Raw genomic sequence first — 18,814 nt, 5'->3', positions numbered from 1 at the left:
TTCGGCGCCAGGTCAAAACCTTCCTGTTCCAGAAGGCTTTTAATTGAAATAATATTAGCTGTGGGTCCGATGGGAATTTTATATATATTTTAATTGTATTTTAATTGTTACAAATTTTTATTGTATTTTAAATGTTGTAAGCCGCCCAGAGACCTTTGGGTAGTATGGGCGGCATATAAATTAAATAAATAAATAAATAAATAAATAGATTAGATACAGTATACAATATCTTTCTATCTGCAAAAGTGGAGATCTCTGAGAAATGTATTGACCTGGCTTGGAGTTTTTTGGTGGATAAGCAATCTTAAAGATGAAATTAGGAATGCTTATGATGAGTATTGGGACGTGGTGGCGCTGCGGGGGACGTGGTGGCGCTGCGGGGGACGTGGTGGCGCTGCGGGCTAAACCGCAGAATCCTGTGCTGCAGGGTCAGAAGACCAAGCAGTCGTAAGATGGAATCCACGCGACGGAGTGAGCTCCTGTCACTTGTCCCAGCTCCTGCCAACCTAGCGGTCGAAAGCATGCAAATGCACGTAGATAAATAGGGACCACCTTGGTGGGAAGGTAACAGTGTTCCGTGTCTAAATCGCACTGGCCATGTGACCACGGAAGATTGTCTTCGGAGAAAACACTGGCTCTATGGCTCTATGGGATGAGCACTGCCCCCTAGAGTCGAACACGACTGGACAAAAATTGTCAAGGGGAACCTTTACCTTTACCTTTATGATGAGTATTGGATAGAGGGGTATGCAGGTGAAAGAATCTATAGAGATTTCATAGATGGCACTTCAAAGCTGGTAAAAAGAATGCAGAAAATGAATTCTAGATTTACAAGGCTATAAGTACTGTAATCAGAAATCCCTGGTCTATACATGTCAACTGCACTTTCTCCTTAAAATGGACCTAAGGTGACTTATGTCATTAAAAGACAATGATTACAGCTAAAAAAAGAGTAATAATACAAATACTAAAGAGGATCAAACAAAAAACACGCTATGGCTAGTAATAAAAGCAACATCAAAAACACACATTCAAAGCAGGAAGGCATAGCAATCGATTTTAAAATCTCACTCAGCCAGCCAGTCACTAAGGGAAAGTTTGCCTGACTTCCTTCTTTCTGGCCCACTTCAGGACTCTGAATTGCTCAGAGGATGGGCTAACATTCACCTCGTTCCTCCAGGAAAGAAAAGTCAGAAAAATCCTGGAGCTTTCCCTGCAGAGTTGGAGTGGACAACCTGAGACTTCTGGGATTTAATTGTTTTTCTGGACCTTGTCATGAATCCGCTTAAAGGTACAAGAAATGCCAGGATCTTACCCTATCTATTCCATTGTTCCAGAGGTGGACATGAAAGACTGTTGGGAGATTTACTAATGTAAATTGGAGGTCTGGCTGAGGAAACAAAGGTATATTATCATAGGTGGGCTCCAGGGATAACGGATCCTGCAACACCACCTTGTTCCTCTGGAGTTTGTGGCTCCAGAGAAGACAGAAACAAGGGGGGCTTAAATGCCCACCAGAATCTCCTGCTGCAGCGAATTGACTCAGGTCAAGGAAAGGGATCCCCTAACAGGGCTCCCCCACAAGCAGGGAAAATCCAAATAACTAATCCACAGGGTGGCCATAAATCAACACCATGGCATCTAACAACAAAACTCACGCACTGCATGGAGTATGAAGTTGTGTATTCAGCAGAAGCACACAAACAACCTGGATCTGTTTGCCTAAAGGAGGGGAAGAGATGATCTGAAATGAGTCCTAAATGACTCTGAAGCCAGACCGCTTTATCACCAGCATATCTTTGTCTTTCCCTTAATTCATCCCCTTCCTTTCCTTGTCTGTTTACGAAAGTCCTCTTTTCGGAGCCCGTTCCTTCCCCTCCTTGCTTCTTTTCCACCAGAGGATGATTTCCAGCTGCGGGATTGACAAGGAAGGGAAACGCCCTCTTTTTGAAAGCAGAGGAAGTGAAACTAACCAGTTCGCTGCCTCGTGGGACGAGCTATGGCTGCTGCTGCCCTTCAGGATCTGTGCGAGGAAGCCACTTGCTCCATCTGCCTGGAGGATTTTATGGATCCCATCACCATTGAATGTGGGCACAATTTCTGCAGAGCCTGCCTGACCCGGTGCTGGGAGGGGTCGGAGGGGGAAGAGGTTTCCTGCCCTCAATGCAGAGGAAAAGTTCAAAGGAGCCTCTTCCCAAATCGGCTGCTGGCAAACATTGTGGAATTGACCAAGAAGCTCCGTCTTGAAGAGGAAATGAGAGCGGAGGGAAAGGGGGGAGCCTGTGGGAAGCACCAGGAGCCCCTGAAGCTCTTCTGCAAGGATGATGAAGCCCCCATCTGTATGGTGTGTAAATGGTCGAAGGAGCACCGAGATCACCTGGTGGTTCCTCTAGAGGAGGCTGCCCAGGACTACAAGGTAGCAAGAGTGGTGGTAAAAATCATTGGGGGGGGGCAGGGGATGGGGAGCCTGTTCGTGAGGCCTCTGGGTTGCTGGCAGTGGTTTTTTTATGTGCATATATTTAAAGAAATGCCCAGATTTGGGGAGGGTGACATGTGCCCTTTATTGTCTTCCCCTCCCATAGACACCCCGGGTAAGGAGGAGGAAATTTGGACCAGGGGATGAAATAGTTGTGTATCCTGCCTGAAATTTTTTCTGATGATTCTCTCTTCGAACTGATTCCCAGAGCCCAGCAAGACATGATTTCCAGCACAAAGTTTTCCTTATGAGTAGAGGTTGGGGGCAGTCCTGGATTAATGATGGGGCAAAGGGGGAAACTGCCTGGGGGGGAGCCCTGCCAGAAGGGTGGACTTATATATAAAATATATATAATAATTAAAAATAGTTTCTGCTATAGAAACGTATCTTGTGAAACCATACGCTGTCTGCAATCATCTGTAAAAGTGCCTGAATTAACCATTAAAATAGGCTAACGAGCCTCTTCAGACCAGAGGGAAGTGAAACCGAAGTGGAGTCTCTATCAGGGATCTTCTACCAACTCCCATGAAGACTGAAGAAGCTGCTTGGATGAGTAGCGAAAGGTTTCAACCTAACAAGAAAGACGTCCAGTTGTGATGGTTCATCTTCTAGAAATATAACCACCCAAGGAGGACTGAGAATCTTGACAAAATAAGGCTGTGTTTAGGGCCTGAAGGGAAGGGGAGGCCCTTATAGAGTCTGCCAAAGGGAGGAGACTAGATCTTTGCTCTCCTCAGCAGAAGCAAAGATCTTCAGCAGGATGTGGACTTCCTTCCTCTTAGCTGGAAGGAACTGGAGATCCACTCCAGATCTTTGCTTTGGCCGAGCAGACAAATATCTGGTCTTTTACAACCTGGGGAGCCTCTTTCCTTAGTGATAGCCAGGGATGGGGACTCTGACTGGGACCCTGAATCTTTAGTGTCAAGTCCTGAGTCCCAATCCTCCCTAGTGAGAAAACTCATGTCCTGATTAAAAGGACCAATCATCATCACAACAGCTTAGCGTTGGCTTTAATTTTGGAGGTTGTGTGGAGACAGGAATAAAAAGAGCTCCTGGTCTTTTAGACCTATGGCCACTGCACCATTTATACAAGCCAAACAAGTAACAGCCACTGTTAAAACACCCCAAAAGGGGGTTTTATGGTCTAGTTTGAGCTTTTCAGTTTACGGGTTCTGACAAAATCTGTCTATATTAATCAAACTGTGAAAATGCATGATTTGGCTGGAGGCCAGTCATTTGATCTTATGTATGTTTTTGTACATGATACATGGTTCTTTTTTAGTTCAAGTACCATATTTTCAAGTATAAAATGCACACGTTATAAAAGTCTTTTTTTTCCCAAGCCGTGGGACCCACCACAAGTTATATTCATAGGAGGCACCATAATGTTGTCAAGGCTTCGAAAGGTCTTATGTCAGCTCAGGATATATTGTATCAGGTTACAGCAAATTTTTGCAGTTCAAGTGAAACACGCATAAAGGGCTTTAGCCATTGAGGAAAATAGCCCATGATTGCAAATGTGCATGACCTCATAATGACCATATATTCTCCACAGGAGACCCAGTCTGCCACAGAGCTATTGAAGGTGATGGATCATCACATCCTCCCAATACTTCAGACATGGACAGTGAAGTGCCATCGTGTGATCCAGACCCAGCCTCGTGGTTTCCTATCACAGAGAACATGTGTCCTTTCGGTCAAAAGCGGCTATGACATGTCAAAACAAAATGCATCTGATTCCTACGCAGAATTTTACCAACATTATCAATCAGGTCAAGGCAAAGTACAATAAAAGCAAGAAACAGCCCCTTCAAAGTAGCCTGTTTCTGAAATGCTGCTCAGCATTTTCACGAGTAGTGTAAAACATGGAATTCCTAAAATATGGAACATGGAGCATTTCAGAAACAGGCTACTTTGAAGGGGCTGTTTCTTGTTTTTATTGTACTTTGATGTCCAGATGATGTGACTGGTTTACCAGTGAGACTGGTTTTAATAACTAGAAAAAAAAACAGAAGAAAAACTGAAAATTCATGAACAAAGTCAAGACCATAGAGATTCTGTTCTAAAGTTAAATTCTCAATGTAGGGAATTTTCTCATGTTGACTAGGAATTGGAAAAACAAATGCAGGAAAATAAGAAATATTGAATATTGCGTCATGTTGTGGCTGTTACCTTTTTTTAGCTGAGAGATGCCTAGTATTTAGAGATAGTGAAGGAATCATAAGATTCGAGCATAATTGGATTTTTTTTAAAAAATATTTTGTTTAGGATTTATGGAACTCATTTAACAATTTGATCCATTTCTGATGGTCCCTTAAAGCAGAGGTCCCCAGCCCCCAGGCTGCAAATCGGTTCCAGTCCATGGCCTTGGAAGGACTGGGCCACCGAGACAAATCTTCAAGGGCTGAAGGAACATTCTTGTACACGCACACATTGTTTGTTATTTTGGCTTCATTCATTTTCTTTTTTGTTCATCAGCTCATAGATGGGCAAATCTAATGAAATCTTTGGTAGGGAATAAAAAGGTGCTAACTGTGAAGTCCCTATCAGACACCCGTTGGTCATCATGAGCTGATGCTACTAAAGCCTGTGTAGATTTTATTTATCTATTTAAACTGTTTTTGACCCAACATTTCCCCTTAAAAGGATCCAAGATAGATACAACTGTATTCAAAATGCCCTCAGAAATGTTGAACATGACTTGGGGCAAAGACCTCAAGCTCTGACATGTGCAGACAAAATAGATTCTCTTGAAACTGCTCTGATGGCCAAGACCTGGAACTTAAGGCCTGAACGGTTCAGCAGAACACAAAAAGCTGTTCAAGGAGTTGAAGCTGACCTGGAGAATGTGGTGGCTGTAATTTATTTTCTGGAGAAGTTTCTGAAATCACTTTGGGATAGGTAAGAAGAGTTGGAACTGGATGCCAGGAACCTCTGTGCCAACACAGACTACAAAGCAAATACAGGGAGGCCAGGAAAGAGAAAAAAATATGTTCTGATGTGAATCCATCATCAGTCTTAGAGGAAGTTGTTCTTTCCTCCAGAGAAGAATTCAGATGTGGATCTTTCAGTGTCATTTTAGATCAGTTGTCTTTGGCCTTACAAAACTGCAGAGCAGCATACCAATCAGAGTAGGGCAGGTTCAAAGTCATAGCCAACTTATGTTGCCAGCTTGATGCAGAGATAAAAACTGAAGCTGAGATATTTATCATTGCTTTCCAAAGTGATTTCACTAAGGTGTTGCTCCAACAATCAATGTAGAGGGTACGGTGGGCTGTCCCAGGTAAAAAGGAGCCCGTCCCTCCATGATTGGGATGAAGCATGTTCTTCAGTTCTCCTTTGCTCCTGAATTTAAAATGGACTTCTTTTTTCCTCTCAGGATCTCATCTCCAGCCGCCTGAAGCTTCTGGAGGAGGAGAGAGCCAACATTTTAACATATAAAGCAAAAACAGAAGAAGAAAGCCAAGACTTACTTGTGAGTATCAGTGTCCCTAAAAAGGGAACAATTTCTTAAACTAGCATGTGGAACATGCAAAATAACATAAGTAAAGTTTTATTATGTGGTCATAGGCCCGATTATACAAAGATAAAATATGTGAAATAAATACATAGTATAGTATAAAATATTGCTATAGTGTTTTGTGAATTCTCATAGCTGAAAAAAAAACCTTAGCCAGTAACTATGTAATTATTTGATTCTCTCAAGACAACCGAAACTTCAGATAGTGGAAAATGCAAATATGACATAATCAGAATCCAGAGCCATGAGCCAATCCTCCTTCCTGGCACTTTGTCACCTGACCCAACCCAGGCTTATCACCTTTTAAAATACCTTTCCAGTAGCGTGTTTGACACCAGCGAGTAACCACATTACGCCTGGGGGCTGAAGAATGCTTCTCTGTTAACAAATACCATATTTTACCGTGTACAAGATGACACTTTTTCCTAAAATAAATCAGAGGAAAAAATTGAGGGTCGCCTTATAAACGGAAGGAAGTGGTGGCGCGGGCGCGCGCTCAAGCCCCTCTTGCCGCCACCGCTGTCGCCCAATTGCCTCTTTCAGAGCTCAGGGCTTGTCCCTGCTGTGGCCGAGGCAGCAGCAGCTGGAGGAGGCAGAGACGGAAGCGAAGGAGCATTCACACGCGCTCTGGTGCCTCTTGATGCCTGCCTCCCCCCCCCTGCCCGATCACCACCTACAGCGAGACTGAGGGGCTCAGCTCAGTCTCTGCCTTGTCCCCTCCATTCCCTTCAGGGGCAGAGACAGCAGGAGGCATAGGCGAAGGAGCATTCACACACGCTCCGGTGCCTCCTACTGCTGCCTCCCCCTCCCCCGCCTGCCCAATCACCGCTGCCTTGTCCCCTCTTGTGGTGGAGGCAGTGGGAGGCACAAGCTGGGGCGCCTCTTCCTGCCTCCTTAGCAAAGGAAAGGCAGCAATGGCTCCCCTTCCTTTTTTGCTAAACCCAGTGTGTCTTTTGCTAACCTTTTCAAAAGGCAAGGGAAAGCGGCAGTCACTTTGACAGCCGCTTTCCTTGCCTTTTGCCAAGGCACGGGGCTTAGCAAAAAGGGAGCCCTTTGATCCCTGCTTTTTAAAATTTGGGGTTAGAAAAAGGGGGGTTCGTCTTGTAAATGGAAAAATACAGTATATTGGTCAGGATTCCCATCACACACATCTATTGTTTAGAGTTGCCTGATAGATCATTGTTGTGGTGGGCTGTCATGTCGCCTTTGATTTACAGTGACCTTATGAATGAGTCACCTCCAAAATGTCCTGTCTTCAACAGGTCCATATAGCTTTTATGAATTCATGACTGGGGCTTCCTTGATTATTCAATCCATCTCATTTGGTCTTCCTCTTTTCCTGCTGCCTTCAACTTTTCCCACTATTCTCTTTTCCAGTGAACCTTGTCTACTTATGATGTGTCCAAAGTATGGCACATTCAGTTTCATTGTTATTGATTCCAGAGAGAGGAGTCCTGATTTTATGTAGGAAGCATTTGTTTGTCTTTCTGGCAGTTCAAGGTATCTGCAAAGCTCTCTTCTAGCACCATATATCATATGAATCCATTTTCTTCTTATCAGTTTTCTTATCTGAAGTCTTCTTAGGATGGATAATTATATCAAGGTGTAGAAAAGCTCTAACAGTTGAAATTATGTCATTGTCTATATTAAAGTTGTGAACTTCTGTAGTCATCCCTTTGGTCTTTTCAATGGTCAACTGTAGTTGTGCTTTGGCACTTTCTTCTTTCACTTTCAGCAGAAATCCCTTCAAGTCATTGACCATTTCAGAAAGATGGTCTCATCTCTATATCTTAAATTATTCATGCATCTTGCACCAATTTTCACTCCTCCTTCATCTGAATCTAGCCCAGCTTTCCAAATAATATGATTTCCATATAGATTAAACACATAGGAAGATAAAAGTCTCCCTTGTCTGACACCTTTGCCATTCTGTCTCTCCGTATTCTGTCCTTACAGTAGATTCTTGTCCACAATAGAAGTTATGTATCAGGATATTCAAGTGCTCAGGCACACCCACTTTGCTGTAGTCTAGAAAGCATAGACTGAACTACTTGTGAGATGGTTTGGTAGACTCCAGTGGCCAGTGGATATTGCAGTGTGATCTCAACTACCTCCTCTCTTTTAGAATCCCACGTGATCATCAAGACTTTTTCTTATAAGGTAAAAGTCTTTTTTGAAAAATCTTGGTCATCACTTTGCTGGCATGGGAAATTAGAGCAATGGTCCTACAGGTAGTGCACTCCTTGGCATCTCCTTTCTTGAGGATTGAAATGCATATCGAACATTTCCAGTCAGTGGGCCATTGTTTTTTTCCTGTATTTCTTAGCATATTCTTGTTAGGATTTTGACAGATTCCATCTCCATGGCTTGAAGTAGTTCTATCAGTAGCCCATCTACTCCTAATGATAAATTTATTCCTAGGTATTTCAAAACAGCTTTCAATTCACTTTCTAGAACTGCAGGTCATACAAATCTTCTTCAGAGGACTCTGGTCTCTTTTTATCTCTTTTAAATAGGTCCTCAATTGTTTCCATCATCTTTTTCTTTTATCTTGTTCAGGTATTATGCTTCCCTATTGTTCTTTTAACATTCGTAACTCACCTTTAAACATTTCTGTGGTTTCCTGGATCTTCTGAAAGAGATTTCTTGCTTTTTCTCTTTTGTTGCTCTCTTCTCTTTCTTTACACTGGCCATTATAATAGTTCTCTTTGTCTCTATGTGAGATGCAGAAAAGCTGCATTCAAGATTCTCCTCCTGTCATCTTTTATTTTTGCTTCTCACATTTCCATAACAATTTAAAGTGTTTTTTCTGTCATCTATCTAGCTGTGCTTTCCAACCTTGGGTCCCCAGATGTCCGTGGACTAAAACTGCCAGAAGCCTTTACCACTAGCTGTCTTGGCCAGGATTTCTGAGAGTTGTGATCAACTCTCAGAACATCTGGGAATCCAACATTAGGAACCACTGATCTGGGTTTTTTTTTTCAGTACAGGATTTGCATATTTTGTATTCTTCTCTAATAATATCTCCATCCATAGTTCTTCTGGTTCATGGTCAACTGAGTTTGTTAATGAAAACATGTTCTTTTTGTGGACATTAAATTTTTCAGAAATGTTTTTTTTTTTAAATTTGGCACTATGATCCTTTTAGTGTTCTTCTTCAGGGCTACCAGGCGTCACAAACAGCTATAATTTGGAATGGCCTGAAGTGTCATTGGGAAATCGAACAAAAGACCTTCATCCAAAGGGTCATTTCACTTCATGAAAGGGGGACCTTCTACACCTCTGGGGGCTTCCTAGGCTTAGCTCTGGACTTTGCATAGCTGACTAACCCCAACTCCGCATTTTTATTTTTACTGGAAAACAGCCCTTGAGCCTTCCTGAGAGAAGGGATTTGGCAGGCTGGGGACGTGGGCAGAGGGGTGTGTTGGGGAGCCGAGCACGGAAGGCCCCTCAGTGCAGGGACAGCCTGGCCATCAGGCAGAGTAAGACCAGCGTCTCAGGCGGTGAAGTGTTGAGGGTGGCAGAGAGCCACCATCGACCATCTGCTGCCAGTGCCAGCCACCGCCTCAATGGCCACCAGTCTCTTCCTCCCTGGCTGCCTCCTGTCCCCTCTTTGACAATCTGGGTGTGTAAGGCTTTTGGCCTGAGGGTTCTTGAGGAGAAGGCCTGAGTTCTTGGCCTCAGGAGGGGCCCCTTGTGAGAAGGCCAGCGGCCCCTTTGACCAGCACATAGGAAGAGGTTCCCAGATGGAGGACTGTGTCGTCCCCCCCATGTCCACAAACTGCAAAGTGTTTCCATTCTTGCTGCTTGAAGAAAGGGTGTACAGAGACATCTGGACCCACTGGATTTTAGGCGTGTGTGATTAAAGGTGATGACATTAGCTGCCTGTAGAGCTATCATGTGGTGTTGTTTGTTTTGTGTATTTTTGTTATTTTTATGGTTGACATTGTTTTTTACAGGCTTTTATTATGGTTTAATGTTGTAAGCAGCCAAGTGTGCCCCCTGTAGGAAAGTGGAAATGGGGCTGCTAATGTGTCAGTAGTAACAACAAGAACAAGGCATTTCATGCCACTAACCTTTAGCTGCTCTCGTGTGTGTGTGTGTGTGTGTGTGTGTGTGTGTGTGTGTGTGTGTGTGTGTGTGTGTGTGTGTGTGTGTTCGCCCCTCATAACACCCATCACGTAACCAGCCCTTAGGTATGGAATAAAGCACACTTGGTTTGAATAGAATAAGGTTTTATTAAACTAACATTGTCAAAAAAAGGTTATTTATTCCTAGACTTCAACGTTTCTTCGGTACAATTCTTCATTCCCTCTGTTACCCTCTCCCTCCCTCTTAGACTCTATCTCTCTTCCCCCCCCCACTGCTCTCTTGTGCAAGGACACGCCCCCCTTATCTAATTTCCTTCCCAGCCAATCAGAACCATTCTTCACCAACATTCCATGCTCCATTCTCCCCCCCTCTCCCCCAGGACATGCAGAATGTATCAGACCAATGAATTTCAAGTAGTGGCTTTACCATGACCGGCTGTTGAAATATACCCAGACCTCACTTCTCGTCCCCTTGCTCAAACCACCCCTGTGACAAGTCTTTGGACAATATAAAATACTGTCCAGTGTCATGAATTCCCCATTTGTAGATACTGTGATGTAAGCAGAAGATCAAGAGTGAGCCGTCCTCACTAGAGAAAATGACGGAGGAGAGTGAAGGATGTGTGGTGGGAGAACTCATTAAGTTGGATGACGATGAATGCGGAACGAACAAAGCTATGGAGGTGTTTCTGCGGAGAGATCTAAGGACTGGGGGGAGGAGTCTAAGGAGTGGAGATGGGGCAATGATATAAAAGAGGAGGAAAGAAAGGAAGGGGGGATTGGATGGAATAGATAGAGAAGTACAGACGGAGGAGACTGGAGCAGAGAGAGAGCGAATCGCCAGCCTGGTAAAGAACTTTCCTAACTTGATGAGGGAAGATGGGTTATTGCCTCTACCCAAAGAATTGAAGAAGTTAAGTGCTGGAGGGTGTGAAGAGAGATGGAGTCAGATAGTGGGTTTGACTTCCCAACCTTCGGAGGGTTGCGAGATTCCTTATGGGGGCAGCCCCTTTCTACCCAGGCTGGAGGGCTCCATGGTGAAGCATCCCTGTTGCGGGACAACATACGCAGTGTTGAACGCTCCTGTGAAGTGTCAGACCGTAACCCCCCCTTTTGGGATGAAGAAATCCTAAAGAGTGAAGATGTTAGAGATGTTGTTACGCCTAAAAAGTACAACTTGTTAACCGATGCTGAACTGTTAGACCCGTTTGGTCCTGAACCGTTTGATGTTAAAAATAACAAAACAAAACCGTTGGGAACTATAACATCTACTCAGACTGTCATTCCCGCCGAATCCCTAGGCCCGCCTACTCTAACTAAAGAACCCAATCACATGTGAAAATGTCACCTTTTGCCATAAACTTCCTTTTCTCCCCTTTCTGCCTCATTGCTGCAGAAACAGACAAAAGCCGAGATGGAAAAGATGAAAGCAGAATTTAAGAAACTTCGCCAGTTTTTGGAAGATCAGGAGAAGCTTTTAATGGTCCAGATGGAAGAGGTGGAGAAGGAGATTGTGAGGAAAAAGCATGAGCACCTGGCCAAGCTCTCCGAGGAGCTCTTCTCCCTTGGAGGTCTCATCCGGGAGATGGAGCAGAAGTGCCAGCAACCCCCAGAGGAATTCCTGCAGGTAGGAGTAATGGAAGCAGAGCAGACTGCTCTCGAGGGGGAAACTGGATCCAAAATTGTCGTGCAGTTCCACCTACACACAGGATGAAAGGTTGAGGTTTGGGAACTCCAAGCTAGGAGATGCAGAAACATCAAGGCGAGATAAAAGAATAAGACTTTTCTCTTGGTGTGGACAAGCATTTCCCTCTGTGTAAAGGTAAAAGTAAAGGATCCCCTTGACAATTTTTATCCAGTCGTGCTCGACTCTAGGGGACGGTGCTCATCCCCGTTTCCAAGCCATAGAGCCAACGTTTGTCCGAAGACAATCTTTCCATGGTCACATGGCCAGTGCGACTTAGACACGGAACGCTGTTACCTTCCCACCGAGGTGGTCCCTATTTATCTACTCACATTTGCATGCTTTCGAACCGCTAGGTTGGTGGGAGCTGGGACAAGCGACGGGCGCTCACTCTGTCGTGTGGATTTGATCTTACGACTGCTGGTCTTCTGACCCTGCAGCACAGGCTTCTGCGGTTTAGCCCGCAGCGCCACCACGTCCCTGGTTTTCCCTCTGTGTAACATGGATGCAATTTTCATTTCTCAGAATGCTTCTTGGCCAAGTAAGGTTCTGCTCCTGCCCCTTTCATAAGCTTTCTAGAAACATCTGGTTGGCCACTTCCGGGAAAGGAACGCTGGTCCAGATGGTCTTGCCAAGCAAGTCTTTTGTCATAGTTGGCATCTGGGATGGAAACCTTGCCATCAATGGCACCTCCCTCAGGTTAGAAAGTTACGGTATCTTCTGAGGTCATGTTTGTGTCATGAAAGAGTGTAATTCTGCACAGAAAATAGACTGAGATGGTGAGGAAAGAAGAAACGCTCTCTCCCTCCCAACATGGCCCTTATAATTCTAAAATTCTTCTCTGTTTTTCCCTGTGAGAGAGCAGGACCCAGTCAAAGGCTTCCTTTAACTTCACTGTGGGAGTCTCTGTCTTCTCCTCAGTGCCTGATTGGAGTGGACTCCTTGTGGCAGAAGGAAGGCCAGTGGGCCTCGTCGCATTGTGATGATGGCACTAAACTCCCTCTTTCTGTTTCTCTTTTTCTCCCCAAGGACGTTGGAAGCATCCTGCAGAGGTAAGCGTATCTTCTTGTTTCTGTTAGTGCTCCACAATGCTGGGAAGAGTCTGCACAGAGAAGATCACGTAATCCTCCAGTCTCCTGGGACAACGGCCTTTGCCTTTCCAGATTTCCATTCCCAACTTTGCAGTTCTGAGATGATGGTGATGATGAAACAATCACCATGTTTTTTAATTTAGAGCACCCCTTTTTTCTACCCTGGGCATTAACCAACCAGTTGATTAATAGCATTATTAGTTAATTAATAGCATTATATTACTAGTACTAATCAATAAAGTGTGGTGCAGTATTATGTTCTTCATAGCAACACAGGATGGTAAAAGATAACGCTAATTAAAAAGGCTGCCATTACGTGTAGAATACGAGTATCTTTAGGAGCAGGAGTTGCAGGTGTACCATCTCCACAGCAAGATTTCCTGTTGTTTGTTACAAGTATGTTAAGGGCTCCCAAATACGGGAGGGAGAGGTGGCATGTTCACTGTATTTTTCTCCATCAGGAGCAATGAGAAAGTTACATTTGAGAATCCAGTCGTCTTTCTTCCGGAACTGAAGTGGAAGATTTGGGATTTTTGTGATATGAATCCTTTTCTAGCAGCCATCATGAACCAGTTCAAAGGTAATGAAAAACGACTGCATAGCTTTTGTTCCGGAGTTAACATGAGAGGTTTCTCTGACCCTTCCTATCCTTCTCTCTTATTACTGCCTCCCAGAATTCTGCCCGTTGGATTCTGTGCAGATTCTGGGAGAGGAAGCCCAGAAATATGCAATTCCCATCCCCAGTAAAAAGGCCTGATACGGTGATGTTAGCTGGAAGCAGTTTAAGCATTTATAAGGAGGATTTGCTCTTTGCCAAAATTAGGCTCATCCATGCATCCTGTTTGCGCTTCCATTGCCCATTGATTTGGCTTGTTTAACGGGCCTACATGAAGTTACAGGAGATCTGAATAGATCTTTTCCAGTTCCCTTCAACTTCAGGATTATTTTCCTTCATTTGGGAAGTGGGTTTTGTTGTTGCTGTTTGTTTTGTTTTTCGGAAGACCCTTTTGTTCCAGACGTGTCAGCCCTGTTTCTTTTGTCCCAGACAAGCCCCGTTCCTATGGGCTGTGCACGTTTTGAACATCCAAGACGCCGCCTGTGATATCATTGGGGGAAGGGCTTCTTCCTCTTCCTCGGGAGGGAAAGAGACAACAGGCAAAGACAGGGCAGAGAATGGCAATGGGGATCAAAGGGAAGGACCAGCGGAGGTGGGAAGAGAGAGGATGTCTTTTGGGGTAGAAATTCAAATCAGAAGAATCCAGGTGACATTCAAGGTAAAATTAAAATAGAGATGGAAGCTTGGAGGGAGTGGTTCTGCATCACTGGGGAAAAGGAACCACTCTTCCAACCTGCCTCATTCTGAGCCACACACCTCGTGTGTCAGTGAAAGACAAAAGGCTCATTCGTTAATTCGTCCTTTACTTGAAGTAAGGAAGCAACAACAGCTATGTTATGAACTGGTATTTTATTAATCAGAACTCTTGTAGACTTAGTGCTCTGATGCCTGACGTTTGTGCATTTTTCTTTGCCCAGATGCTCTGGTACATGGACTTCAGCTGCAGAAAGGTAAATGTCTGTTTGAGGACCAAGTTCACGGGAGGGAATTTAGGGTCACCGGTTTGGCTGGTTGCGTATCAGTGAAATTAAACAATCATCCAATCTATTCATGTTAAGTATACAAGCATCCAATCTATTTATTTTTCAATAAAAAATCAAATTTCTACTTCTTATTTTTTTTACTGTTTAATTACCCTCTAGCTTTCAACTTACAATTATGTTTTGGTTTGAATCTAAGTTATTCCAACACTATCAAGAAACTGAGACCAATTGTAAATACATCCCCTCTTTCAATTTCCTTTTGTCTTGGACATACATTCAGCACGCCTGAAAAAGTATACATTTCAATCACTTCCCATATTTTACCAATACGCTTATTTTGTTTCCGTGGCTCTGTTTTCTTCCCTTTTTTATGAAACAGAAGGATGAATCCAGGGCAGTAATCCGATTTTTAACCTCATATTTTCTGACTGTTGTAGCTAAATAGCTTACTGGGTAGCACTTAATCCCATCTATGTTACCTAGCATTGCACTCAATGAACACAGTTCTGCAATTAATACAGGTTCCTTTAACTGTTGTTTAACATCTGATGATTTCTCTTCCATCAAATCTTCAATCTGGCTGAGACGCTCATCTACCTGCTGAAATCCTGCCATTCTTTATCTGACAAAGTCCCCAACAGTTAATATTTAAATTTTTCAGGGGCCATTTCCATCTTTCCAATGAGTATGATTTGTATAAATAATACTCTTTAGTTTCCACTATTTTATCAACAAATCAAACCCATCATCATCAACATCCCCTGGATATTTCCTCTCCCCTTTACCCAGGTATTATAGTATATAGACCAGCTTTTAGCCCAGTAATTTAAATTACAACTGTGGCAGTATTATTAGAATATCACACAGTCCAGCCAAGAAAAAGTCCAGATTAAACAGCAGACACAGGAAGTCAGTCTCTCCAATAGATATTGTTATAATCCGTCAGACTCCAGTCCTGGTTTTCCTAGCTCCTCAGTCTATTCAGTTGCATTCCTCTCGCTTATTTCAAGATATCTTGAATTATAGGAGAGGGATTTGTGCTTTGAATGTAAGTTAAGAGGTTCAACCTGCAGTACTTGAAGGGCCTATTGATTTTGAATTTGATTCCTCTGGCATGCTTAGGGTCAGCATGTTGGTCAGTGGATTCTATAATTGATGTTGCTCCTTATGTTTTTCCTCTCAACTCTGTTCTGCAGCAAATGTAACCCTGGATCCAGACACAGCTCATCTGTGGCTTATTGTTTCTGAAGATCGTAAAAGTGTCACATATGGATCCAAAAGTCAAGATCTGCCTGACAATCCTAAGAGATTTTCCAAACGTGGTATGGTGCTGGGACAGGAGAGATTCACAGCAGGCAGACATTTCTGGGAAGTTGTTGTGAGAAGTGAGGAGAACTGGCTGGCAGGGGTCACCCGAGAGTCAGTGGAGAGAAAGGAAGACAGTATCTCAACTGCAAAGGAAGGTATCTTGGCTGTAGAGAAGTGGGACGGTGAATACACGTCTACCAGCCATCCTACGTTCACTTGCTTGTCTCCAAGTGATGACCTCAAAAGAATCCGAGTGTCTCTGAATTGTGCAGCTGGGAGGGTTGCTTTCTACAATGCTGACACAGCAGCCCATCTGTACACCTTCTCTGAAGCCTCATTTGTGGGAGAGACCTTTCTGCCCCTCTTTGAAGTCTTCAGAAAGGGCCATGTCAGAATCTCCCCTTAAGGCAGCTGAGTAAACTGATGTCCCATGGTGTTTTCTTCACCCCAAGAAGATGAATGTAGAAATCAAAGATCAATTGGTCACAAGACTTTTTTTCTCTCTCTTTGGCTACAAACTCTCAAGAAGGCTTCTGGTCACAGGCTGTAAAATCACTCAGTCAGAGGGCCACATTTTTCTCTTGCCACCACTGGTTCTGAATTGGAAGGTTTTCAATGAATAAACTTCTCTTTACACTCCCTCTTTAGCTGAGCTATGGCCAAGCAACCAACAGAGTTACTTCCTTACTAAGTAGCTGCCACTGGAACATAACGAGATATTTGTTGTGTAAAAGAAAAGACGCTTCTGTTGTATAACGAAATAAGTGCTGATGCTTAGAACAACAACAGTGTAGTTAGTTCAGAGAAACATCAGATACTATCCTTTTGTGAAATACCTCACATTCTGGATCAGGGTTTAAGCAATTGATTTAAAGTCACATGGTAGTCACATGGTTTTTCTGTTGCTGTGTACGTCCTCTTGGACAACTTTTAATCTGGTTTTAAGTTTTGTTTTAGATTGCTCCCAGGAATAATGTAGGATTTTAAATTATTGCGTTTTCAAACTTGCAGTAGATCACAAGGTTTCTAAAATCGATGTTTCCAGTTCCCCGTAATACCTCTTTTGCATCTTTGTATTAGAATTTCTCATTATATTCAAATTTGAATTATTATTTCAAAATGATGTGGTGGGTGTTCAATGCTATGAAGTGTTTCATTTCAAAAATTTTGTCCAAATTGACCCCTCATTTGTCATAGAATCATAGAAAAGTGAAGTTGGAAGGGGCCTACAAGATCATCAAATCCAACCCCCTGCTCAAGGAAGGAATATGATCAAAGCATATCTGCCAGGTGGTTATCTAAGTTTTTCTTGAATGCTCTAGTAAAATAAAGTGCCTCTAGTATGAAATAAAGAACTCTGTGATTTCAACGTCAACCATTTCCCATTCTCTCCTGTTTCAAGTTCCTGTACTACAGTGTACTGTTACGACACATGATGGTGTCATCATCCAGCATACATGTTTCTCTATGGTTGATGTTAAGGACATTTTAATTTTCCCCCTGCAGAGTTCCAAGTGGCAGGCTTAACCGGTACTATGTCCGCACAGCCATCCCATTGCGTAATTAAAGGGGCTCCTGCCTCCCGTTTGGTTCCATCACATGACTTCCACCCTCATTTTGTCTCGGCTTGCTGACATGTTCAGCCAAGATATGGTGTGTGTGTTTTCAGCAAACTGCAGTAACAACCTAATAAATTCAATAATGTTGTGCGTCACCAGTAAGACTGGCAGTAAAAAAATCTGCCATGTTTGGGAGACACTTTTGCTGCTCTCCACGGGACTGGAATCTTAAAGTGACTCAGCGACAGAGCAGCTGGTACCTGGTCTTCTGTTTACTGCATGCCTTTCACGGCTGAATGTGCTGCTTCCCGCTCTTTTGATGGGGCAGGTTATTCCTGATCCCTGAGACCATGACCTGCCCTTAAACCAAGGGGAGGAAAACAACCGAGAGAATCCCTTGCCGTGTTTTCCTACCCCCTGCCAGAATCCCAACTGTCCCTTTGCAAAAATTCGCCACCAGGAGATTTGAAAAGGCATCCTGTTCTTGCGGCTTTCTCCGACTACCTGAAATCAATGACTCCACAAGTGCAATCCCTCAACGTTCTTGGAAGGCCGTGGTTTCCGAACCCTTTGGACTCATGGCTTCCTACAGCGGTGGAGCAGGAGGAGTGGCAACGGGTGTAGGGGGAACATGAAGAAAAAGGAGCGTGAAGGAGCCGGAGCTGGAGGAGAACCACCATCGGCAGCACCATCGGGTTGGCTAAGAGACCAAAAGAGCCTTCCACAGCATCCGTGGCTAGGTTTGGTGGGGCCAAATGACAGAGAAATTTGGAAACCAGAACTTACTGACACCCACACTAATTGCTGAAATGTGGGACTACACAAAGGGGCACCGAACCTGCTGGGCTGAGCCTGGTTGTGGGAACTGGTTGCCTGATCCGCGTCGGCCCTTCTGGGATGGCCAGCTCTGGCTCCCAAGCTTCGGGATGGAAATCGCAGAGTCCCTTCAACCTCACATTGAGAGGCAGAGAAGCATCATGAGAGAAGCAGTGCCATCTGAGGCAAGAGGCTCCTTGTATATTTCTTTTCCGGTTGAAGATACATCATCTCCACTCATCCTTCTAGTTATTTGTTTCCTACTCCAAGAGTGAAACAGGACCACCAAGAAACAAGAGGGAGGTGTCATGACCTCTACAAAATTAGCAGGAAACATCAATACTAAAAATAGGTCAACCCACAATTGAAAGGCTCCTCCAAGAGAAGTGAGGCTACCTTGACGGATGGCTGTCACAAACTCCAAACAGGAACACGTCTCATAGAGAGATGGACTTGGCTAGCCCGGTTTCTTGCTGTTCCTCCTTTTTTTCTTTTTTCTTTTTTCTCTTTCTTTTTTTGGTGAGCATCCTTTTCTTCCTTCAAGGAGCTGGACCAGCTACTGATGGACAGGAGCACCGGGAGAATCCAGGACAATGGGCTGCAAACCTGCAAAAATATTACCAAGTCATGTGGCTACCCTGGGAAAATGGGAACGTGGTAAACATGGTAA

The 18,814-nt window shown here is 43.9% G+C and overlaps 1 protein-coding gene across 4 annotated transcripts; it reads left to right on the top strand.

Annotated features, from left to right (window-relative positions):
* Positions 1-753: 753 nt before the first annotated feature.
* LOC110070826 (E3 ubiquitin-protein ligase TRIM7-like) lies at positions 754-17,144 on the top strand. 4 transcript variants are annotated; one of them, XM_072988721.2, is made up of 8 exons: positions 1,672-2,416; positions 4,032-4,061; positions 5,856-5,951; positions 11,484-11,714; positions 12,801-12,823; positions 13,324-13,442; positions 14,396-14,428; positions 15,658-17,144. In XM_072988721.2, the coding sequence occupies exons 1-8, from the start codon at positions 2,000-2,002 to the stop codon at positions 16,173-16,175; spliced, it is 1,467 nt and encodes a 488-aa protein (XP_072844822.2). In that variant the 5' UTR covers positions 1,672-1,999; the 3' UTR covers positions 16,176-17,144. The 4 variants fall into 4 exon arrangements, with proteins under 4 accessions (XP_078244698.1, XP_078244697.1, XP_072844822.2 ...); XM_072988719.2 differs by having other exon boundaries at positions 12,693-12,823; XM_078388572.1 differs by lacking the exon at positions 4,032-4,061 and having other exon boundaries at positions 754-2,416.
* Positions 17,145-18,814: the final 1,670 nt, after the last annotated feature.

The sequence above is a fragment of the Pogona vitticeps genome, chromosome 2 (assembly GCF_051106095.1).
Source record: "Pogona vitticeps strain Pit_001003342236 chromosome 2, PviZW2.1, whole genome shotgun sequence".
Lineage (NCBI taxonomy): Eukaryota > Metazoa > Chordata > Lepidosauria > Squamata > Agamidae > Pogona > Pogona vitticeps.
Note: the sequence above shows the minus strand (reverse complement) of the source record. Positions and strands in the feature narration are given on the sequence as shown.